Source organism: Mytilus californianus, unplaced genomic scaffold, assembly GCF_021869535.1.
Source record: "Mytilus californianus isolate M0D057914Y unplaced genomic scaffold, xbMytCali1.0.p SCAF_6, whole genome shotgun sequence".
In the NCBI taxonomy this organism is placed as follows: Eukaryota; Metazoa; Mollusca; class Bivalvia; order Mytilida; family Mytilidae; genus Mytilus; species Mytilus californianus.
Window position 1 is genome coordinate 76,543,063 of NW_026262712.1, and position 27,211 is coordinate 76,570,273.

The 27,211-nt window shown below is 33.4% G+C and overlaps 1 protein-coding gene across 2 annotated transcripts in view; it reads left to right on the forward strand.

Annotated features, from left to right (window-relative positions):
- The window catches only part of LOC127704815 (glycoprotein-N-acetylgalactosamine 3-beta-galactosyltransferase 1-B-like), a 62,077-nt gene that overhangs the window by 30,759 nt on the left and 4,107 nt on the right, over nucleotides 1-27,211 (forward strand). For both annotated transcript variants that reach the window (XM_052209039.1, XM_052209037.1), the window contains exons 3-5: nucleotides 182-239; nucleotides 8,511-8,734; nucleotides 25,411-26,069. In XM_052209039.1, coding sequence (XP_052064999.1) covers nucleotides 196-239; nucleotides 8,511-8,734; nucleotides 25,411-26,069 — 927 coding nt within the window. In that variant the 5' untranslated portion in view covers nucleotides 182-195. The remainder of the gene's footprint in view (nucleotides 1-181; nucleotides 240-8,510; nucleotides 8,735-25,410; nucleotides 26,070-27,211) is intronic.

Here is a 27,211-nt window from a genome sequence, read left to right on the forward strand (position 1 = left end):
CATTGAAGTTATCAAAAACCGTTTACAAAAAATAGAAAACAGTTGATACATTTGCACTTTGTGATCAATTCATGAATTTTGCATATTTTTAAGTCTGCAACGAGGACATTCCTGGATTTTCCTTTTTTATTTTGGACTGTCTTATAGTTCGATAAATTGATACTGTAACTATCTTCGATAGGTGCTGTGGAAAGAATGAATACCCTTCCTATGGAGGCCTTCCGGGACACAGTATACGGGTAATGTTGTAATAGCCTAATAACAACGATATTAATCTTTGATGGCCAAATTTACACTTTTGTTTTGTTACAAAAGGACTAAAAGTTCAATGGCTATTCTTAAATTTTATTTAATGAACTAAATGCAAAATGGTCAACAAAATTTAACCAAGGTGAGATTTTTACATTAGATCAAGTTGGCCATTGAGCTATTTTAAACATGCTTTTATTATTAGATATATGCATGCCTCTTTCTTTTTTGGTCATAGTCATTTACTTTCGAAATGTCTAGTAGTTTTCGAAAAAAAAAAGATGTCAAGTTGGTTCATTTTTCAACATTCAACATTCAATATTCAATATTTTTTCTTTAATTTCTTTAAAAAACATTGGATTTTAACATTCAACATTAAAATTTTCCACATTCATCGTAGTTACTTCTGTTCTTATGCGTAACCTTTTAGTTTCAGACATTCGATAGTCGCTTATTCACACGTTTTAAACGTTATTTATGGGTGTCATAACTAAGTGTATGCATGGCTTTACAAGGTTAGAAAAGTACAATAACAGAGTGAGTAAATTCTTGGTAGTGTACAGTTCTCCGTAGAATTGAAGACATGTTTTGCATGTTGTATATTCTTTGCTCACTTTTTTCTTGACTTGTCTTCAAATATGAAAACTTATTTTCTTTCATATTGATATTTTGTAGCAGCAGTTGAGTGTTTATCTTGATGAAAAAAAGAATATTCAAAACAATATTATTCTATACATATTAGGGATGTATAAGTACCCTGCCACGTCCACTCTGTGTTTTGTTACTTGTTTTTGTGCTTTGTATAGATCTGATGAGTAAAACCCTTTTCAACTGATTTTTATAGTTTGTTCATATGTTATACTGTTACACCACTGTCCCAGGTTAGGGGAGGGTTGGGCCCCGCTAACATGTTTAACCCCGCCACATTCTGTATGTGCCTGTCCCAAGTCAGGAGTCTGTAATGCAGTGGTTGTCGTTTGTTGCTGTATATCATATTTGTTTTTCGTTCATTATTTTGTACATAAATCAGGCCGTTAGTTTTCTCGTTTGGATTGTTTTACCTTGTAATTTCGTGGCCTTTTATAGCTGACTATGCGGTATGGGTTTTACTTATTGTTGAAGGCCGTACGGTGACCTATATTTGGTCATTTTTGTGTCATTTGATCTCTTGTGAAGAGTTGTCTCATTGGCAATCATACCAGATCTTCTTATTTCTATATTAGTATAGTAAATTGATATTGACATCTATTGAAGAACAGCGATAAAAGCTCAATTCCCTTGCTTGTTTGTCTAAATTTTAAAGGTTTGAATTTGTATGGCAACTTTTTTTACCATAGATGGTTTTTCTACTGTGATGCCAAATTTCAAAACATTTTTTTTTTTCGTTTTTGGGTCTTATCAACATTCTTAATCCTATCAATTGCCTAAAAATACGGGCATTTTACATATTTGTAACGTTTAATCTCTGTCCTTCAGGGAACGCCCTAAATAAATACCTCATTAATCTATATATAATATATAGCTATCTGTTTATTTTTCGGAATATGTTCAAAACAAACTTTATTTGGTGTATGGAATAAATGTAAGGTGTACATGTCCGTCTGACAGTATTTATCTGACCTCGATCTATTTTCATGGATCTTTAAAAATGTTTAGTTTATGTGATACTTGTAGTTAAGCCTTTATCTTTAAGACTTTCAACATGAAATCAGTAATGCAGGCGTGACATTTCAGCGTGTGCACTCTTGTTACAACGTTAGGATCTTATGTGTAGATGTGCATGAGGGTAGAATGTTCCGGTACATTGAGTTTTTCTTACGTTAAGTCCCTTTCAACTTAGGAATTTGGGCAGAAATGAATTTGTCATCGCAGCTTCTCCTACATGGTGTATCGTTTATACTTTGTACATTGTTTAACTTAGATCCAAACAATTGTTGTGTATGTGGATAGGGTGTTCTAGTCTTTTGAGTGTTTTCTTTAGTATGCTTCTTTTATCATATTTACATGAAACTTAATACATTGCTAAATATTTGTATGTGTATATGCATATGACTTTTTACAGTCAATTGAGTTTTTCCTGGATAATGCCGAATTAAACATATAAAAAATGGCACTGTCCAGTTCCCACCATGTTATTGCGACTCCTCAAAGATGGTTCATTATATCTATATGAAACTTAGAATAAAATGTATGTCGGATGTTCGTTAAGAAGAGACAACATCAAATGTAACGCGAGAAAAAAGTTAAAATTGATATAATCAACTTCTTAGATTCCCTGTATTTTTTTTCAAAACCATTCAATCATGAACTCGTGATTTGTATATATGTGTGTGTGTGTGTAATGGGGGAGAGGGGGGGGGATTAGCACAGCTTAGCTGACAGTTGTAGTAAACTGCTGTTTGTCCTCTTGATGTCGTTTAATTTTGTCGTTAGATTGCTGTTTCATTTACGTATAGTACGTAACATCTACTTTTACTACTTTTTTCCGCACCTGGAAGCCGTTTTGAAATTCAAATGCATCAAAAGTGGCAACAATTGTTTCATATTTGAAAGGAATATAACTGTCAAAATAAAGAGAAGGAGGTGTGATTGCCAATAAGATTTTTTTCCATCGAGATTGAAGATGGTCCGAGGTTGCTCTTAAATCTGACGACAAGATCATTATCGGAACAGATAAAAGGATATTGATATGAACAGTTACATATCATATAACGGCTTTGGTATTTAAAAGCTCTAGAATGACAAGAAGAAAGTTAGTTTAAATTGGTTCAGTCGTTACGTTCTTAAGATGTTCAAGGTCAGCATATCAAAAAAGACAAAATGCTATTGAGCCTATTAGACGTTTGTTGACAAATCACCACTAAAGTACTAATTTTTTTTGACGATGAGCGTCTACTTATATGAATCCTATATCATTCTGTGCAGAGGTTCTCAAGAAATGACACCTGAAATATTAGCAAACGGTTTCAAACATCCAAGCTAAGCGATGACAACGATTAAAATGACTTTTGGTCACATAAGCTAAATAATTCAGCTTCGAAGCTGGAAACCATCATTCTGATACAAAAAGGTCATATGGACATTTCAGAATCCTACTTTTGCCAACTTTCTAACAAATTCAATAAGTTCCGATAGTTATACACACGGGCTTGTTAGTATAAAAACAAGAAAATGTGAAATGATTTCAAATAAGAGGTCTGAGTACACAGTTATTTCGTAGTGCATTTCTTTTAGACAATAAATGAAAATAAAAAAAATCCCACCTGCACTTTCTCAATAATATTTTTACAGTGTGTAGTACTACTTTTGGGACAAATTATATCAAATTTATAGAGAACTTCATCGGTTCTAACTCAAAATATGGACAATTTTATGTTAAGGGGGTCTTGAAATCTTTTGACAGCTTCCGAAGTGCTAATTTTTAACCTTTTTCAGCTGGACCAAATCACTACTTTACTTTAAAATTCATGACCCAAATTTTTTTACAGTGTAATTTTATCCCCCTACTTGCTATTTGAGGCATAAAACATGAGGAAATACATTTGGAAGAGGTATAAAAAAAAAATGGGCAAGTGACACACTGTCCACACTAGAGACTATATTCGTGACGTAGACATCAGCAACTATAGGCCGACATTGATGCCTTCAACAATGAACAAAACCTAGCAATCTACGAAAGGCCAAGAGAAATGACAAATGTAAAACAATGCAAACGAGAAAACGTACGGCCTGATTTATGTACAGAACAATAAACGAAAAACGAATATGATGTACAGCAATAAATGACAACCTATGAATAACAGGCTCCTTACTTAGGACAGGCATATACACAATGTTGCGGGGTTAAACATGTAAGCGGCAATGTTGCGGAGTTAAACATGTAAGCGGGTGCCCAATTCTCCGCTTAACCGGGGACGGTGGCGCAATAGAACAACACAAGAACAAACTATACTACACAATTAACGAAAAACAAATATGTTTTACAGCAGCAAACGAAAACTATTCAATTACAGGCTCCCGACTTGGAATATGCACATATAGAATGTGGCGGGGTTAAACATGCCTACGATAGGAGAGGGGCTTTATGTTTTCTTGTTTGTGTCTGTCCTTCTTTTTGTCCGTTCTTCTGTTTGTTCGTCGCGTATAAGGTTAAAGTTTTTGTTCAAGTTAGTATATTATGTAAAGTTTAAGAGACATGAATTTGAAACTTTGTACATATGTAGATTATGATGTGAACTTTTTAAATTATATGCCAAATTACAGTTTTGATCCAAAATAGATGTTCACTGAACAAGGAAAATGATATTGCGAGCATGGCATTTTCTATCTTGAAGATATTTGATTCATTGTTGATGTCTGTTTTCTTAAAAGGTTTCGGGTGTTTTAGGTTGACGTGGTGTGTAATACAGTTTAGTATTGTGGACAATTCCTATTCTCCCTTTTTTTAATTATGCATATCTTGCTGATCATTGTTTAACTGTTAACAGTTTCTGTTTTTAAAATAAAGATATTGAGATAATTGCAAAGTAGGCTAACATTTATCAACAGTTGTCAATAAGGAGCATTTAGTTCTACAAATATTTATCCAAAAATTCAGCTATCTTCGCCTTTTTGTTTATCTTATATTGGTGATAAGTTTTAAGATGGTGTAAAATATTGTATAGAATAATTCATTAATTGTCTCTCATAATTCTTAATAGAATGACACTTAGAAATGTTTTAGTATTTAGGCTAGTAGTCCTTTGTTCATTTATGTATCATTGTCATTTTGCTTAGTTTCTTTTGTTACATATTCTGACATCGGATCGGACTTCTTTTAAACTGAGTTTCACTGTGCGTATTGCTATGTGTTTCTTTATTCTACATTGGCTAGAGGTATAGGGGGAGGGTTGATATCTCACAAAACATGTTTAACCCCGCCGCATTTTTGCGCCTGTCCCAAGTCAGGAGCCTCTGGCCTTTGTTAGTCTTGTTTGTTTTTTTATTTTAGTTCATTTATATGTTTTGGAGTTAAGTGTGACGTCCATTTTCACTTAACTAGTACACAATTTTATTTAGGGGCCAGCTGAGGACATCCTCCGGGTGCGGGATTTTCTCGCTGCGTTGAAGACCCATTGGTGGCCTTCGGCTGTTGTCTGCTCTTTGGTCGGGTTGTTGTCTCTTTGACATATTGCCCATTTCCATTCTCAATTTTAATGATACTTTACTGTTAGTTTAAATATACGCTATGTTTTATATATGTATTCTACGGAAGCCGGTTATGGCCACATTGAAAAAAAAAATGTCGTAATAACGCTATACTATGTCGTAATAACGACATTTTTTGTCGTATTCGTATTAACGACATCCTATGTCGGATGTCGTAATAACGACATTTTATGTCGTGATAACGACATAACTTTGTCGTAATAACGATATCTTCTGTCGTATTCGTAATAACGACACGACTTTGTCGTAATAATGACATAACTTTGTCGTAATAACGTCATCTTCTGTCGTATTCGTAATAACGACATCCTACGTCGTAATAACGACATTCAATGTCGTAATAATGACAAACACACATCTCGATATGGACTACATCGACAATAACTGTTTAGTGTCTTTAAAGATCAGCTGTATTTGTACGAGGCTAAGAAACAGGTGTAATGCGAGCTTCAGCGAGCTATTACTCCTGTTTCGAACCGAGTACAAATACAGCTGATATTTTGTCTTTATCCTGCAATTGATTTTGTACATTGTTTTTGTTTTGAAAGACAGAAAAACTCACATTTTTGCATTTATTTTCGATTTAAAATATAGTACTTTCTGTTTATTTTACTTTTTAGGCGTAGTAATATTAAAAAAAAATCACACAGCTGATGACCGGTACTCCGAAAAAAATCCCGCATGGTCAACAATAATACATCGCTCAAAGCAAATAATTATTTCTTATAACATAACAACTTATTTCAACAGTAAAAATAAATAACAAAACATTGTCCGATTTAAAACAAAAGTGTATGATTTATCCCACGCTTCAGAATTTTGAACTGAACGTGACATTCACTGAACATGCTGAAATTGACATTGTTGTATGATTGATTTTGTGTGTTACACATACACATTCAAGCTTTGAACTTGTAAATTGGCGCCATAGAAAATGGAGTTAATCCTGCTGTTCATGTTTGTCTGTTAGCAGAAAATGGGTTTATTTCATATTGCTCTAAAGAAATGCTTGAAAACAAAGAGAACGTATATTAATCTATAGTTCACAAAAGGTCAAGCAATGCGACTGCAATACACATTCTGAGGTCGCGGAGGTTCATACAACACTCGTCAACAGCAATACAAAAACGTAGTCCGGCAGTAGGCGGAGCTTTAAAGCGACATCTGTATAGTATACAGATACAGCCTAGCGATATCTGTTGGGCTGTTAATGTATGATAAGACAGCCAATTGAAGGATAATTATAGATTATCGTTGGTCATCTCAACGAGATTGGTTTTCTCGCTTGAGCCGGTACAATCGAGTTGAGATGAACAATGATAATTTGTTTATCGCTATTTTACCTATGACGACGTTGTCAATTTCATGTCAATTCCATTGACAACGCCACGTGCCCCTTAGTTTCTAGCGATAATTTTTTATATCACTCGACTCCGTTGAGAAAGGAAATTATCAGTCAGCAAGATCAAAGGAAAATTTCGTAAAATAGCGATAAATGTATATATCTTCCGTGCGATACTATATTCAATCGTATGCGTATCCAAATAGCATTATCATTTTCTTGATAACTATATATATATACCCGATATTTAAGATTTGATTACATTATCAGCTATATATAAATAAGAAATTTGTTTTTCTACATAGAATATTCAGTACAACGGGTTTTAGCAACTTCCTGACAAAGTTACTCATTTCCGAATAAAAATACTAACTTTTATTCAGTAAGCAAATTATAAAATTGATCATTATGTATATAACATATCACATCACTGGGCTAAATTTCAGATGAATTATATACATATATTAATTCGTCTCAAATTAGGCCTAACGATGTAAGATCTGTAAATTTGTGTTCGCAAATTTTTGTTCTTCCCTCGGCGGGATTTGAACCCATGCTTTTGTGACATCGTGCCAACACCGCCTGCACTGTGACCAGCGCCCTAGACCACTCGACCAACTAGGTTATATAAAAAATTCGGTTTAATCTAGGGCTGTTACACAGTACACCTATACTATTAAATGAGAAGACCTCATTTTGTATGTCGCTTCTCTTCCTTCCACAATAAATTAATCATCATGCCTCTGTGTCCTATAGGTACCATGCATAGTCGCATTTGTCATCCTCGCTTATGATTATTCAGTTTGGGTTGTTTTGGGAGGAAAACGATAATAAAGGCGTCCGGATATTATTTCCGTCATCGGACGGACTTTTAAGTCATATAAGACTTCCGTTTAGGACTGTTTTAAAATTACACATAATTTTCATAAGTACTTGGGGACAGGAAAATAGTTTTCGCGTTTTTCTGTATACTATGATCATACATATACTATAAATAAAGTGTATTTGCTATTTACTATCAATTCCAAGTTTACTATCCATGGCGGTCACTGATATATTATATAGAGAGTAATATATCAGTGACCGCCGTGGATAGTAAACTTGGAATTGATAGTAAATAGCAAATACACTGTATTTATAGTATGTGTATGTTCATAGTATACAGAAAAACGCGAATATAATTGAAATTAACAGAAAACAAAAAGTAACGGACTTTTGAAAAAAAGGGGGAGGGCTAAAATAAATACCATAGTGTCCCCAAGTAACTATGACTTTTAATACCTTTCCTGAAATTCTCCAGTCATAAAATCTTTTACAAAAATTCATCCTACAACAGTTTATATACTTTCAACCACGCTCTAAATGCCCGCCATTTCGCGGGTGTGTTCTAGTGATGTATAATGGCAAGTAGGATGGTATATCTTTCAGATCAGCTATGTTTTTTCCGTCTTAAAGGAGGATAATGAAATTACCATGCCGTCACATCAAATTATAATTTTATTTAAGTTATAATATACATGGTGTTAGCCCTGTATAACTACGGGTTATCCGATGGATAATGTCTGTCATAAAGTTGTCACATGTTTAGACTATACATGTATATAATATATATACATAGTATGTTACTACAAACATGTTGCACCTTGGCTAATTAAAACGACCTTATTTAATCAATATTTATTTTTCATTTCATTTATTTCTATTTTCCAAGTACCACAAGAGATTCAACTGACAATTGCAAACTAAAAATGAATCGGCGTATTATAAAGTACAATTGTATTTATAAGAAAAGAGACTTTTTTCTTGGATTGTTTGTCGGCATTGTGGTAACCTATTTAACAACACTGACGAGCTTGCAATCTCGATTTCAAAAATCAAAATCTTCAGAAAAAGCTGAAATCATGGTTCTTAACGACGACCGACTTGCGCATCACGGTAAGTGTGATACAATATTTGGGTATTTGTTTCATAACTCATAAAATTAAGATACTATACTAGCGGATAAAAAAAACTGTGCATTCTCAATCATATGGTAAATACTACATGCATAAATATTATATTTATATCTTTACAATTTAGATAATGGAACAGTTTTGAATGTTAACGTTTTCAGAGTATTGGAATGTGTGCGCTTCCTTGTACGCTATCGTGCCGTAAGTTGACATTATAGCGCCATATCACCACTGAAAAGTGGGTGCATTTTAGGTTCTTTTCTACATTTGTTCTGCCCTATGGAACATATTTATTGAATTCATGCCATATCAATTTCGCTCAGTCTTACCACCGGAAGTGCTTTATTTTTACTTCCTGTGAGATTTTGAAGTCTGGATTAAGTTATGTCACTAGAGTACACCATTTAAATAAATCGATATTCTATGTAATTTAAGGAACTGTTACACCTCACCTCAAAGATACTGTTTGGTTGTTTGCTATACCCGTTAGCGAATTTCTGAGCGCTGATGTTTTCAAATTGAACATAATGATGCTTATTTTCATTTATTTGTGGTTGCGGAATAAGGTATCTCTCAGTAAAACAAAAATGTTTTCCTCATTAATTAGTGCCAAAACGATACCATACAATTTTGTGCGCACAAAAGTTCGAAAATGAGCTTGTGCTAAAAATCATGAAAAATCCGTCGTGAGGAGTTGAGTATCACCGGATATCTCGAAAAGCAATATTCCATCAAGATTGTGACAATTACAAGTGAAAACTTTATGTCTGTATAATTAAGACAGTTTTTTAAGATGCACAGGTTTTTTTTTTCACTTATGTCAAGTATATTAAGCAAAATGTAAAATATGCCATTAAAACACTCTTCAGCTTCCGTTTCGCTTAACCGTCATCTATCCTTTTTATATTTGGACTTCGTGCAAACAGGGATACGGTTACAACATACTCGTATTGTATTTGATATATATTTTATATTTTGGAGAAGATCTTGCTGTACTATTTTTACCCATGATTATGTTTTTGACTCTTGTAGCAACGGTTAGTTTATGATAAGGTATATACTATTAAATTTAGAGCGAGGGGTGTTGACCCTAGCACTTAATTTCCTAGTATATACATTTTCATTGACTATCCAATTTAGCACATACAATGTATTTACAACTCGAGTAATCTTATAATTGGTCTATTGATAGATATAAGAAGATGTGGTATGAGTGCCAATGAGACAACTCTCCATCCAAGTCAAAATTTATAAAAGTAAACCAATATAGGTCAAAGTGTTGTCTTCAACACGGAGCCTTGGCTCACACCGAACAGCAAGCTATAAAGGGCCCCAAAAGTTACTAGTGTAAAACCATTCAAACGGCAAAACCAACGGTCTAATCTATATAAAAAACGAGAAACCGAGAAACACTTATGAACCACATCAACAAACGACAACTACTGAACATCAGATTCCTGACTTAGGACAGGTGCAAACAATTGCAGCGGGTTTAAACGTTTAAATGGTACCAAACCTTCACCCTTATCTGAAACAATAGTGTAACATCACAACATAGAAAGACAAACTATAAAATATCAATTGAAATGGCTTAACTCAATCAAAAGACATATTAACACCAGTGAACATACACTGAACAAATAAATTTGATCTATGATACAATGTAAATACAAAATAAATAAACTAAGGGAAGAATAATTAAAGTAACATGTTATACCGCTGTGAAATGTTAAACAATTTAAGAAAAACAATATGCTTGAACAAAAATATCAGCCATTTGCAATTACTTTAAACACAGGTAAATGAAAATAATTTTGTTGTTAGGTATACGTGTACAGTGCAAATGGAGAAAGGAAATATTTATACAAAATATAAAATTTAGATGTTAATAGTAAGAAGAGGTGAAAATTTATAGTAATACCAAACACTTATCAAAGCTGGTATATAGACCAGATATAACCCTGAATAACATTAAATAACAAAAAAGCCTTACAATTATTAACAAAAGGTCAAATAAACAAGAAAGTACAATTTGAGAGTACTCGCAGTTACTGACAGCTAGTTAAAAGCCAAAAACAATTAATAATAAAAAATCATGCATCAGAGACTAAAATCAACTAAAACACATCCCAGGGATTTAGTATTTTAACGTCATGGACATTCAAAGAAGACATGACTTGTGCAATGCCAAAAATAAATGTATCGACAGGCAGTAGGATCGTTAGGAGTTAACCTCTATAAAGATCATAATGAACGTGGGTGTGTCTTTATACATCCCGTTTGAAAAGAATACAAATTTAGTTATGTTTTAATTTGCTGATGACAAAATCGATATTAGTGCCAATGTAAACTATATTCAAAGATCTAATTACAACATTGGTAAGATATCCTTTACTAATAAGTTTGTTTAAAGGTTCGATGAGTTTACACGGATCGCATAGTGATTTCAGCCAAATTTACTAATCAAATCTTTGTATCTATGAAAGAATTTAGTAAAAGTTTTAAAGTTTTATAGTTTGTTTTCACCGACTACTTGTTTCACAGGTGTTTGTAAAAGTGAGTCCATTAATATGAATGTGAATTTACTTACTAGTATCACAGCTGTCATATCTGTACAATGTGTTACATCGATTTCCCACATATTAAGCTTATGAATGCAGAAGAAAAAAAATTGGGAACTTTGCGGTTTAAATGTAATCAAATATAAAAACATAGAGATTTTTAAAGGCCCTAGACTCCAGAATGAAATGATAGCAGATGCTGGTGTAAGTATGTATATTGAGGTAAGATGGCAATTTAAATTCACCAAAATATAAGCACACTGTGAATTTAGAAATAATTGCGATGTTTTTATTAATGCGAATAATGCGACCGGGTGCGTATCGCAATATTAAGAACTCGCATTCAACAGCTGATATCTGATACATTTATCTGTATGCAGATTTTCCTGAAATCGCAATTATTAATCTCGCACTTTTGTCCGATCTTCAAAAATCGCAATATAAATGCACGCAATAATGCTGAATTTTAAAGTATATAATAGTTTAATGATCTTCAGTGGCAGGTGGGCGTTCTACATGTTTTGAAAACATTTTTCAATTTCATAGTAAAGCTAAAGCTATGTTAAAGTTCATGTGGACCCTTTGGCTAAAATGGCTATGTTTTCACCTCAAAATTTACTCCGAGTACAGACAAACCTGTGAATCAGGAAATTTTTTAATGCATATTATGTTTTAGAAAATTAAAAACTTACCTGGATTTTTCAGTGCACTTTTTATTTCGTTCCTACAGAAACGCCAAAATATCAAAATAAGTATTAGATACAGAACAAAGGTAACAAAAAAAAAACAGGATGGTAACAACCGTTGCCGTATAGTTTTTTCTGCACGAGTAGTCAGGTCCCTTGCTACTTTGTTTTGTATCTTGACTTGTACGACGTTTTGAATTAGAAAGTAATAAATTTGGCATTTGTAAGATGATTGCATAATTTAAAATATTAAACACAAAAAAAATGTTCATTCTGGTTTATGTACTACGATGTTTGGATATATTAAGTCCTTAATAAATTAGGGATTTTGCGTTAACACTAGAGTTTTTCAATTCTTAAAGCAGTGTCAGATTAAATTATCGTTGATTACTTTGATACATATCAGTGACGTAGGAGTAGATTGAAAAGGGAGGAGACTTAATGTGGCAAGCAAAAAAAAAAGATTAATCTAATAGTTTTGAAGTAAGTTTATGTCCTCTTTGGTAGCCATTTTATATTTCAAAAACAAAATAAAAAGCCAAAAATTGTGGGAGGGGACATAGTTTTGCCCCTCACTCTTGAAAGTGTGTGTGGAGCGGGTATTGACCCCTTTTTTCGACTCCTATGCCCCTGCATATATATATATAAAATTGAGAATGGAAATGGGGAATATGTCAAAGAGACAACAACCCGACCAAAGAGCAGACAACAGCCGAAGGCCACCAATGGATCTTCAACGCAGCGAGAAAATCCCGCGCCCGGAGGTGGTCCTCAGCTGGCCCCTTAATAAAATTGTGTACTAGTGCAGTGAAAATGGACGTCACACTAAACTCCAAAACATATAGAATCATGTGCAAAACAGTGTAGCCGAGACCATTGATTGGCGCGCTAAAATATCCCATTGACTGGGTCAGATTAGGTGAACGTTCGTCTGTAACGCCCACAACTCACGACGTATTTATTATAGACATTTAAACTGTGGGGTCACCAAAGGGTCTCAACGCCTAAATAAAATAATTCGAAAAACTAATCAGGAATAACTTTGTGTTTTGATTTATATTGAATACTTAAACGTTCTTTACTTGTGTTTTTGTTATGTTTTGATAATGAATTTTTATGATATCGGACGTTCTTTCAGCAAAAAAGGATTTAACTGGCTTTAAAAGTTACAATGGATGTGTTGATTATTATCTTTTTTTCGGACGTCAATGAGATTTAACAATTGCGGTTGTCCAATTATGTCATCTTTTAACTTTTATCTGGTCAAAATTTTATTTTAGAACGAATGCTTGATCAACTTTAAAAAGTGTGCAAACACAAAACATATAGACAAAATATACTTCTTTCCTGTCTTTTTCGTACTTGCAAGTTATTAGACAGTAAAAAGGCTATTTGGATTAAGCCTTGTGAAATTTGCATTTACGATTTTGAATAGGTACAGTCAAGTTTAGCGATTGATAATTCATTGATAACATTCTGGCGTATCACAAACAAACAACTTGTAACGTCACATTTCATTGGCCGAAAGATTTAAATACAACAACAATTGTAGTGTGCACGTGAATTGACACAGGTGACCGACAATGGAATGTACTACGTTACTACGAACGTAAAAAACAATGATTTTTGGTCGAAATAATTAAATAAGTATTTTGTGAATTTCAAATAGTGGGGTCGAAATATTATACTAATAATTTGTGTTAAGTAATATTCTTTATGCATGCAGCACTTGTACCGCACTATGAAAAATATGATGATAAAATAAAATACATGTGCCGCTTTTATACGGATGAATGTATGAACCACTTTAATTTCTTTCATATTGACGCTAGGTTATTATCCTGACAATGTCATAGTTACTTATAATAAGGATCTCATAATACTGATCCATTTCAAATTTATGATGGGTTGCACATTCCTCTTTTATTGTTTTCATGCTATAAAACGAAAATAAAGTAGCGAAGCGTTTGGTCATTCAGAAATGACGTGTCATAAACGAGCAAATTGTCCCCGAAAGATCGTATCATGTGTGCACGTGAATATAGATGTACTATGCAATGTACTATCATGGTCACCACGAAATTCAAATGAATTCAGTGAAGGCATGTTGGTGTAAAAGGTTTGAAATGTTTCATCGGCGAAGATTTTATTTTTGCATGTGTGGAACTAAAAAATAAATAAATACTTGTGAGAAATGTCGTAGTTTGTAAGGAACTATATAAATGTACTGTTTTCGATTTTAATTGGTTGAAAATTTATCCTTTAATTCAGTCATACCGTAAGAATAGAGCTTTGCATAACATTGTTGAACTATCCGCCAAAGTAACGTGTGGCATGCGTGCGTATTAAAATGAAATACAAAATCATACATGTATGATAAACTTATAAACGAAATATTAAGAAATTAAGGATGACTACTGTAAAAGTATGTACAAAAATGGAGTCACCTTTTATCAATACATTTAGTGAATAACCACACTGTTTAAAACTGATTGTTTTCTATGCAACTATTTAAATATTTACAATATATAATTTTCAACCGAGGATAGCAAAACAGTTAATTATAAATTAAGAAAGTATATCGCTGGAGTTTATAAAGTACATTTCCTTCCACTGTGCCATGGTTTGCCATCTCTATTTTTTCTCTAAACAAAGCATGGCTGGTTACATGTTCTGAATTTCCTAAAAATTTCGGGATTTTTTTTTTCAAAATCAAGTAAACTAAATCAGAAAAAAATCACACTATCCTAAAACTTCTGAAAGAATATGAATAATGAACATGACAGTTTATAACACAAACCCATTTGCTATAAAAAGCGAGCAATATCTTTAGTATGTAATTTGGTTATTTTTGTAGTTAAGTACGGTTTCATTTCAAGTACAACGTTAATTCATCAAGTCCATTGAATAAAAGATAAGGCAGGGTGAGCAACTTGACAAAAAAAAAGGCAGGATGACGATTTATGTAAAAAAATCAGGATAAACTAATAAATATAGTCAGGACCTAACAGACTGAAAAATAGAAAGACAGGACAGAGATAACAACTAAAAAAATGCAGGACAAAATGTTTCATCCAAGTCCCCCACCCCCAATCAAAATAAAATGGTAGCTCCCTTAATCCAGAACCAATTGAGAGGAGACAGTTGAATTAAATATTTCGACGTGACTGTTAAGATTAAAGTTTAAAATTTTACATGCACATGTATAAAAGCTAGAATTGCCATGGGATAATCAAGAACACAATCATGTACGTGAATACGACGATGGAAGTTTTTAACGACCTTGACCGGCTACGTGAATACTGATCAGTCCATTCAGCTTTATAGTACGCGTGTTCTATTTTCGCAGGTGTGAGGTCGAAGGTTTGAATTGACCAATGAAAACGATCGTTCCTTAACGAGTTAATCTAATAAAGTTTGTTTGACTGATTATGTTGCACGACCTTTCGCTAAGCTTGGCCGCAGTTCAGTATAATGTATAATGGTTTGATGATGTTTTCTGCTAACTACTATACTTGTGAAAAACCCTTGGCAACAGAAACATATTCAGCTTTTTTTTTAATCGACCCAATTTACATAGTAATGGACGACATTTTATGATCGCAAATAAAATATGTATATAATATACTGTGCACTGTAGTACGTATATATACTGAGACCCTTTGGCAACCCCACAGTTTAAATGTTTATAATAAATACGTCGTGAGTTGTGGGCGTTACAGACGAACGTTCACCTAATCTGACCCAGTCAATGGGATATTTTAGCGCGCCAATCAATGGTCTCGGCTACACTGTTTTGCACATGATTCTAAATGAACTAAAATTAATAAAACATACAAGACTAACAAAATCCAAAGGCTCCTGACTTGGGACAGGCGCAAAAATGCGGCGGGGTTAAACATGTTTTGTGAGATATCAACCCTCCCCCTATACCTCTAGCCAATGTAGATTAAAGAAACACATAGCAATACGCACAGTAAAACTCAGTTCAAAAGAAGTCCGAGTCCGATGTCTGAATAGGTAACAAAAGAAACTAAGCAAAATGACAATGATACATAAATGAACAAAGGACTACTAGCAGTTACTGACATGCCAGCTCCAGACCTCAATTAAACCGATTGAAAGATTATGCCTTCATCATATGAAAATAAAGTACAATCCCTCCCGTTAGGGGTTTAGTATCATACCATCATAAAATATATGAGAAGAACATAACCAGTATCATGCCAACAACTGGTTTTAGAATAAATGTGTATATTTCCGATGTAAAGACCCTATGAGTGAATCAATATTAATACCAAAATATGCAATCCTTAGTGACTTGACAACAGTATCGTAACTATATTCTTTACGAATAAGTCTATTTAAAGGTTTGGTCAGCTTTTGAGGTGAATGCCGACATTTTTGTGCTTTGTAAAGAATATTACCATAAAATATTGGATGTGAAATACCTGAACGTATAAGATGTCTGCATGTTGATTTATATTCACGAATGATGTCCTTGTACCGATGATAAAAATTTAGTAAACGTTTTGACTAGTTTGTGATATCGAAAACCCTGGTGTAATAATTTTTCAGTAATACAGAGATTTCTATATATATGTAAACGCCTAAAAAATGTACAAAACAGCACCAATATAAAAAAAAAAGATTTTGGATAAGAAAATTAAAAAACTTTGGCACCAAATGGGATAAATGAAAAGATGTAGTTCGAATTTGCGCAGTGCTTTACATTTGGGTTATATTACTTATTACTACACAGTCTCTGTTTCTATTTCTTTACCTTTGTCAACTCCTTAATTTTTTGTAATTATACCAGTTTAAATTTGCTTGGTTTTATTCATTTTGGAGGGATGAACAAGTACGCAGTCCCGTTCAATTATTTAACCTTTGCCAAAATTGTGCAGTTTGGAAAGTTTTAAGGCCTGGCATTCACTAGATATATAAAATTTAAATGCATATTGTGTTTCAGAAAGATAAAATCTTTTTTGGATTTTGATGGGCATTTTTTTTCCTTCCTGCTGTTGGTGTAAAAATTAACAAACATCTAAATTACATTTGATACTGTCCACTCAGTTACACCCTTTAACTCACCTATTGTTTTGTAGATATTTATTGTCCTTCCATTGTCCATGCCAATCAAGGACAACCAATTCAATGCAATACAGTTGTTCCCCGAAAGGGAGCATCTCAAAGATTTACCCAACTTAGTTTATTTTTACACCTTCTGCAGGAACGAAAAAAAATGCCCATCAAAATCCAAAAAAGATTTTATCTTTTTGAAACACAAAATGCATTTAACTTTTTCACATCTAGTGGATGCCAGGCCTTAAAAGTTTCAAAACTGTACAGGTAAGTCTGTACACAGAGTAGTTTTTGAGGTGTAAATACAGCCATATCTGTCCATTTGTTATGATGAACCTTAAATCAATAAAATAAAGAAAACATACAAATTAGAAAAAAAATGTTTCTCTTTTTTTATGAGGGATAACATGTATTGAAAAATATTGGATTTTGTCCCGTTTTTTTTTTTATTTTTAGATCCACATATTTTGGAAATCAGTTTATTTTCGTGCTCATTAAAGTAATGTGATATTCGAGTATAACCAAGTATTGATAACGTGGCACAATATATATTTTTCATTTTCCATCCAATGTTCAAAGTGGGTGGTAGTTTATTTGACGTGGCGTTGTCAGTTTATTTTCGACTTATGAGTTTGAATGTCCCTTTGGTATCTTTGGCCTCTCTTTTAAAAGTTACTTTGATTTTGAGATTCCCTTTTTTTTTCGTGTCCACAAGAGTGCCAAAATAAACAAACAACTGAATTTCATTTGATAAGGTCCACTCAATTATACTGTTGAAATCACCTATTGTTGTACATGTATCTATTGTCCATCTATTGTCCATGTAAATTTAAACAACTCGGTTATATTATTACATACGGGAGCATCTCAAAAAATTTTCCAAACTTAGTTTATTATGGCACCTTCTCTGAGAACGAAAAAAAGGAATCTCAAATTCAATAAAATTTCTGAATTTCTGAATTTTCTGAAATATAAAATGCATTTTAGATTTAATTATCTAGTTCCTGCCATGCCTTAAAACTTTACCAGGTGCACAGATTTCTCTGTACTCAGAATAAAATGTGTGATGTAAATTCGACCATATTTGCCAAAAGGTTTTGATGAACCTTAATTCAAAAATAAAATATAGATATTTATGTCCCATCATAGCGGATAGGCATTAAAAAACTGACTATCAATAGATTAATTATAAGATAGCATGTTTCGTATTTAAAAAAAAAATAAGTAAAGCTAAATCTATTTCAAAATATAGATATCGGTGGCACATTTTCTTCAGACATTATAAGTTTTTCAATATATAATTAAAGGGATCACGTTCCTTAAGAACGTAAACAATATCTCGCCATCATCATCAAGTTGCTTGAATTTCCAATCGCAAGGTTTCATGGTACTTGATTTTCTTGTGTACAAGGGAACTGCATGGGTGATGAATAACTACAATAACAAGATTGAGTTATACTCTGATCAAAATTTTAAGAACCATATTGTTATATAATTCTTTATTTCAATGATAATACATTGTAACTTCTATACTATTAAATGAGAAGACCACATTTTGTGTGTCGCTTCTCTTCCTTCCACAATAAATTAACCATCATGCCTCTGTGTCCTATAGGTACCATGTATAGTCGCATTTGTTATCCTCGCTTATGATTATTCAGTTTGTGTTATTTTGGGAGGGAAACGAAAATAAAGGCGTCCGGATATTATTTCCGTCATCGGACGGACTTTTAAGTCATAAACAAGACTTCCGTTTAGTACTGTTACACATAATTCTCATAAGAACTTGGGGACAGGACAATTATTTTCGCGTTTTTCTGTATATTATGATCATACATATTGTAACGTGACCGAGGGGAGGAACGACCTCGACACAGACGGACGGACATAGCCATACTATGGCACGACAATGTATCCTGTGGTAAATTCCATTAACTAAATAATACGGTATCTATTTACAAGTTTATTCACAAATGTACATTACTTCAGACTCATTGACAAATTATTAGCAACAAAGTTTAAACATATAAACTTTAAATACAAGTCCTCCAGAACCTATACTGATTCAAGACTTCAAGGAAAATCACATCCTTCCAGTATCACAGCTGATACCCAATCTGCCAGTCTCTGACCAACTAACCTTTATCATAGAGTTTAATTACTTTCACTCTAGACAAAACAAATAGGCATAACTTATTTTATTACCCTACACCCCAAGACATCGCTACTTGTCTTAATTACATCTGACAGTTCAACTTTAACTGCAGATAATAAAACTAGCCATTTGTCAAATTAGCCTTGCGTCATTAATTTTCTCTGTACACAAATAAACAGTTATAAAGTCAAATTAACTAGAGGTCAATATTTACAAAACATTAAAATATTACATTGCCTCCCTCTTTGAAAAACATGTGTCTCACATGTTATAAAAAAAAATAACTTTAACTTATTAAAGTATGGAAGACCACTTTTCAAAAATAAAACAAAAATACGCAATAAAATATACAAGAAAAAATCAAAATGTATCATAAAATAATTTCAACATTTCAACAATAAAATAAATCAAATAATTCAATCATAATCATGAAAACATGCAATGTTCATTTCAATTTTAAATGTTCATAGTTTTTCTCTTCAACAAAGTTCTAATCAGGCACGAATCTGTTGGGTGGACGTTTCACAACATGTCCGCGACCGTATTCAATATTGTCAGTTGGAAAATTAGACATATCGCACTGTTCATTTTCACTCAATTCAATGTCAGACTCAATGTTATTTTCTTCGATTGCGGTAGCGTGAGACTCGGTGTCTTTTTGAATTACAGTTTTAATTAGCCAATTGTCAAAATCTCCATAATACGGTTTTAGTCCGGATTTGTTGTAATGAACAACTCTTGATTTTGCTGGTTCTGAATTTTGAATACGGTAAACCAAGTCACTAATACTGTTTGTATATAAACATGATAAACTAGATATTAAATGTTCTGGAATATCTTCTTTTGACGAATCTAGAGAACAAGATGACTCGTTAAGTACTGTTACTGCTTCACATGGCGTTTCAATAGTTTTTTCATACACTTTAACAGACTTATCTGTTGCGTTCAAAACTTGAATCGGAACGACATTTGATGATGAATTAACTACTGTTTTAGCCAACAGGAGCTGATGTTTCTCCACAAATTTATCTGAAGCTACTAACATGCTACAATCTGGAGCATAACCAATATCAATAACTTTCCCCGGAATAATCTGCTCGACACCCGGCGGAATAACTGTTGTCTCTGACACAGCAACTCGACAACATCGCACACCCTGTGTATTCAATACTGCACATGATATCTCTTCTTTATTAACAGTCATTGTATTGTTGGCCACATCAATGCAACACATACTTTGTTTCATGAAGTCAAAACCGATAATACAGTCTATATCTTCATCTATATCAGCTACCCACACATCGTGTGTGAGAAGTGTCCTCCCAATTTCAACGTTCATTTTACCTATTCCTCTAACTTTAAGTGGTTTACCGTCGGCAAGTTTCATGTTTGTATATGTTGGACGCAACACCACTCTGTTTCCATCGGACAGAGAATCGTATACCTTATCATTCAAAATTGTCACATTTACACCTGTATCTACTAAACATTGAACGTTTGTACCTTGAAATTTACCAGGAATATACATTCCTCCATCGCCACTCGCTACACGACCGGTTCTAACTCTGTCTTTTTGTTGAGAATTTGTGTGACTTTTGTCATCATTAGGGCAATTTCTTCTAATATGATCTGTCTTTCCACAAGTCCAACATCCCCTTTTCCCCGGCTTGTTGTTATTGTTATTAAATCCGCGTCTCTGTTGACTCATATCGCGCTTAAGAAACTGAAGCTCACGTCGAAGTTCCTCTACCACATCAGATAATGTTTTGATTTGACCAGACACTTCTGAACTTTCCGATATAGCAAAATTTCGAACACTTGAAGGTTTGTCCTTCTGTTTATCCGCAATATAAAAAGCCTCAAGCTCAACAGCCAACTTAACTGCATCATCTAGTGTCTTTGGGTGAGCTTGATGTATACGCAACCGTGTATCCGCGTCATCTAATGCATCAATGAAATGATCTCGGCTCAACATCTCTTGTAGTTCCAATTGAGCTTTGGGATATGCTTTACGGCTTAGTCTCTTGATATGTTGCGCCAATTCAGGCAATTCTTGATCTCTTCTTTTACGGATATTCTTAAGCTGCACACGGAAAAGCTCTGTTCTGTTTTCGGTTCCAAATCTACTTGTTAATGCTGCACATATCGATTGAAAATCTTTACGCTTTATCGGATCAATATCGGCTAAAACACTTTGCGCATTCCCACTTAGACTTGTTGCAAGAAACATTGCTTTCTGATTATCCGCCCAACAATTTAATTCGGATATCATTTCAAACTGAATTTTATAATCTTCCCAAGAAACAGAACCATCATATTTAGAGGGTCGGACAACTGGCTTTTCAGATCCCATATGCTTATGTGAATGCGATCCTTGATTACCAAAAGGTTGGAACACGGATGGAATCGGTGATCTTCTCGGAGTCGAAGCACTTGAAATTTCTTCCTGAAGAGTTTCATACTCTTTAGTTAAACGCTGAATTTCTCTTTGGGTTTCAATCATTCTAGGCGTTGAAGCTGATAACACGGTTGAACTTAATCCTATCCCTGTATCCATTGATACTTTAGGTCTTGCACCTCCGAAATAAATTTCTCTATCAGAAGAATCACGTTTATCCATTGTACAACAATTTAATTACAGTTACTTTATTTACGCACAAGAAATATTTTATTCCATTTGAAATAATCCTCTCACACAAAATTATCTGAAAATTACTATAAATCCACAGAATATAATTTGCGAAAATACATTGTTAAATTCCAAATAGCACATCAATCCTTATAATAGAAATAAACTAATCCATGTTAATAATATCCACACCGCTGCCACCAAAAATTGTAACGTGACCGAGGGGAGGAACGACCTCGACACAGACGGACGGACATCGCCATACTATGGCACGACAATGTATCCTGTGGTAAATTCCATTAACTAAATAATACGGTATCTATTTACAAGTTTATTCACAAATGTACATTACTTCAGACTCATTGACAAATTATTAGCAACAAAGTTTAAACATATAAACTTTAAATACAAGTCCTCCAGAACCTATACTGATTCAAGACTTCAAGGAAAATCACATCCTTCCAGTATCACAGCTGATACCCAATCTGCCAGTCTCTGACCAACTAACCTTTATCATAGAGTTTAATTACTTTCACTCTAGACAAAACAAATAGGCATAACTTATTTTATTACCCTACACCCCAAGACATCGCTACTTGTCTTAATTACATCTGACAGTTCAACTTTAACTGCAGATAATAAAACTAGCCATTTGTCAAATTAGCCTTGCGTCATTAATTTTCTCTGTACACAAATAAACAGTTATAAAGTCAAATTAACTAGAGGTCAATATTTACAAAACATTAAAATATTACAATATAATATAATAGAGAGTCTCTATATAATATATCAGTGACCGCCGTGGATAGTCAACTTGGAATCGATAGTAAATAGCAAATACACTTTGTTTTATAGTATATGTATGTTCATAGTGTACAGAAAAACGCGAAAATAATTGAAATTATCAGAAAACAAAAAATAACGGACTTTAGAAAAAAGGGGAGGGCTAAAAAAAATTGTCCTGTCCCCAAGTACCTATGACTTTTGATACCTTTCCTGAAATTCTCGTCATAAAATCTTTTACAAAAATTCATCCTACAACAGTTAACATACTTTCAACCTCGCTCTAAAGGCCCGCGATTTCGCGGGTGTGTTCTAGTGTCTTTTAAAACGAGAGGCGAAAGATACGAAAGGGGCATTCAAACACATAAGTCGAAAATAAACCGACAACGCCATGGCTAAAAAAGAAAAAGACCAACAGACGAACAACAGTACACAAAACACAACATAGAAAACTAAAGACTGAGCAACACGAACCCCATCAAAAACTTGGGTTGATCTCGGGTGCTCCAGGAGGGTAAGCAGATCCTGCTCTACACGTATAATAAATACGAAATAAAACATTAAATAAAAAAAGCATTTATTTTAAACCAAGGATTTCAATAGTAGAATATGTTAAAACATTTTTATTATGGACAAAAGAAATATTAAAAAATAGCCAGTGTCAATTTTTGTTCTTAATATTTTGATTACAATACAATGAAATCTTATTGTTGGCATTCATGCATAGTTACTTAGTACACGGGAAAAGTATGGTCTATGAAACTTAGAAGGTAAATTCAAATAATTTGATTGGACGAAGTTGTCAGTTTGTGCTAATATACTAGAGTTAAACCATTGCTGTGACGTCAGCCTATTCATTTACCGTGGATTCTTTTTTTTTTTTTTTTTTCGTCACTGGGAATCGAACTCCGTCCTTGAATTGGGTAATGTTGACTGATATCAAAGAGGTTGTAGGTGGATGGTCCCCAAGTTCTGTATTCTTTATTTTTTTTTCTTTAGTCTTTATATTTTTGCCCGATTATTCTCTATTCTTTATATTTTAACATCCTTTTATTCTCTATTCATTATTTTCGGGATCTATTTTTTTTTTTTTTTTTTTTTGGCCCATTTTTCTGCAGTATTGGTTCATTCTTCTCTAATCTGTAAACCCCATCCAGACCCTCATCAAACATATGGACGAACCTCTCGGTTACCAATTGGTGGAAGTCAAAACTCGTTTTGTCACTGTTATCTACTATCTATTTAGGAGTAGATCTTACTGTACTAAATGTATATGTGCCAATGTTTACGTTTTTTCAGAAATTTTTATAAATACTACCAATGGGTTGAAGTCAAAACATTGGTTTTATTTATATAACAATACGATACATCATTATGATCATTGCATGCCATCTAAATATTCCATTTGTATACGACGGACAATAGTACATGTAACAGTTCATAGCAAAAAGGATCAGCAAAATAACATCTACAAATAAGTCAACATGGCGGAAATCATCATACTACTCCATATAGGAGTTATTGCTCTTGGATGACTATTTTTGAACTTTTTGCGAAAACTATACAAGAAAAAGAGAAACTTTGAATATCCAAAATAATCAGCAGGACAAAATCTACTAACAAGTCAACGTCGCCGAAATCTTCAAACGATTTGTCACAGGTTTTATTGTCCTTGATTGACGATTTCAACTAAATTTTTGTTTTGGTCTTTTTTGTGGAATCTTTGGTAGAAACGAAAAGAAAAACAGAAGTAATAAGTAATATTAGTTCTAGAAATAAGTCAACATGGCCGAAATCATCATCAAATTCTTTAATATAAGTTATTGCCCATGGATTACGAATTTTGTGTTGTTAGCATAAACTATAGGGAGAAACTGTAAGCAGCATATATGATCAGCAAAATAAGACCTACAAATAAGTCGGTCTAAATTGTAAGTCGACACCGCATATGAGTTGTTGATGTTGAATGACGAATTTTATCCGTTTTGTGATTTTGTCGGAAACTTTTTTTGAAATAGAGATAAACCAGATACAGAAAAATGTCAGTCACCTCCTTATAGGAGTTAACCGATGACTAGTGTTTTACCTAATATGTTGGAAAACTGTAATGACGCGTATATACGTAGATAGAACAGCAAAAAATTGTCAGCAAACCAAATTACACAAATATACAAATAAGCTATTGCGAATGAAAACGTCAATAGGCTCTTTTTTTTCATGTTTCTTTATTATGTTGAAAAGTATTATAATAGATAGACAGAATCTTTGCTCTACAAAAATAATCAACAAGACAAGATTCTGTTAAAAATATAGATATTATTGACATGAACATAGATAGCAATTTTAAAAAGCAAAAATGGTCAGCAGGATAAGATTTCCAAATATGTCAATATGGCCGAAATTGTTTATCAACTCTCAATAGTAGTTGTTGCCCTTTAACGAGTTTGATTATCCCTTTGATATCTTTTGCCTCTCTTTTGTAATATATATCTATTACAAAAGTTGGGATTTAAAACAGGGGCCCCGAAAGGGAAAGCATATTTTGCACAGAACAAATTTGAACACATAGATGAAAAACTTGAGTGCTATGTTATTAATATGCACTGCCACACTTCTATCTCCATATTAAATTCTTAATGATCGTAGCAATCACATGATTGATCGATCCAAAGTAGTAATAAATATATTTGAAAATAAAAATCTTAGTCAAACAGAGAAATGGTTTACACAAAGTTAAATTTTCTTTTATCAAATTTGTAGATGATAATAATATCGCAGAAAATCTAGAAAAAAGAGTTCGAGTGTTATGTTATGTAATGACATGTCCAAAAAACCTGGAGACAAGAGCTATTCATGTTAAAAAGACATGGGGGAAAAGATGTAATATATTACTTTTTATGAGCTCAGTGTCAAATTCAAGTTTCCCAACTATTGGTCTGAACGTTTCAGAAGGAAGGCAACATCTCACTCAGAAGGAGTCTGGTGCATTTGATTACATTTTTGAAAACTATAGGGATAAAGCTGATTGGTTTTTGAAAGCCGATGACGATACTTATGTTATCCTAGAAAATTTAAGATATTTTCTAAAAGACTATAACACAAGTGACCCTATTTTCTTTGGACACCATTTTAAAATGTTTAGTAAACAAGGATATTTTAGTGGAGGGGCAGGTTATGTTTTGAGCCGGGAAGCACTAACAAGGCTCGGTACTAAAGGAAAGGATCCGAAACTATGCCGAAAAGACGGTGCTGCCTCAGACGCCGCAACTGGACAATGTTTGGAAAAGGTTGGGGTTAAAGTTGTCAACTCAAGTGATGCACTGGGTCGAAGTAGATTTCATTGTTTTCAGCCAGAAAGTCATTTGTTTGGAGACTATCCTAAATGGTATTACAAATATGATGCAAATGGGCCTCGCAAGGTAATGTACATGTATATCTTAATCTAATACTTTGTTTTATTGTCATAGAGAAATTTCGAGATATGTCTGACAAAAAAATATCTGTGCAATTTTTGTGGAAAATTGACTGTTTCCAGATGATTTTGTCGTGTAAAGAAAACACAAAACAGTAAATGTTTTCCCAAAATTGCACCGATTGTAAGCTTGATTTTACTTCTTTTAGTTGCTCTCACTTGACCGAGTACAAGAATGCCCTACCACAGAGTATGTAACTTGTCAAAAAATCATATACTCCAGAATCAGAAGTCAGTAATATGAAAATAGTCTAATAATAAATCATGAATTAGTATGTCTTTTTGAAGTATTAGGCATGCAGACATCGTATTTCAATGGTATTTTTATTATTGGCTTCCAAAGTAGCAAAGACTTGTACTTTTTATTTATATATATATTAGCTAAAATCAAAATTCAATCCTAAACAAGTGAGCTTTTCTCATCACTTGGCGTCCGTCGTCCGTCGTCGTCGTCCGTTAACTTTTACAAAAATCTTCTCCTCTGAAACTATTAGGCCAAATTTAACCAAACTTTGCCACAATCATCATTAGGATATCTAGTTAAAAAAATGTGTCCGATGACCCCGCTTGCCAACCAACATGGCCGACATGGCTAAAAATAGTACATAGGGGTAAAATGCAGTTTTTGGCTAATATCTCTGAAACTAAAGCATTTAGAGCAAATCTGACATGGGATAAAATTGTTTATCAGGTCAAGATCTATCTGCCCTGAAATTTTCAGATGAATCGGACAACCCGTTGTTGGGTTGCTGCCCCTGAATTGGTAATTTTAAGGAAATTTTGCCGTTTTTGGTAATTATCTTGAATATTATTATAGATAGAGATAAACTGTAAACAGCAATAATGTTCACCAAAGTAAGATCTACAAATAAGTCAACTTGACCAAAATGGTCAGTTGACCCCTTAAGGAGTTATTGCCCTTTATAGTCAATTTTTAACCATTTTTCGTAAATTTTTGTAATCTTTTACAAAAACCTTCTCCTCTGAAGCTACTGGGACAAATTTAACCAAACTTGTCCACAATCATCATTAGGGTATCTAGTTAAAAAATGTGTCCGATGACCCCGCCCGCGAACCAAGATGGCCGAC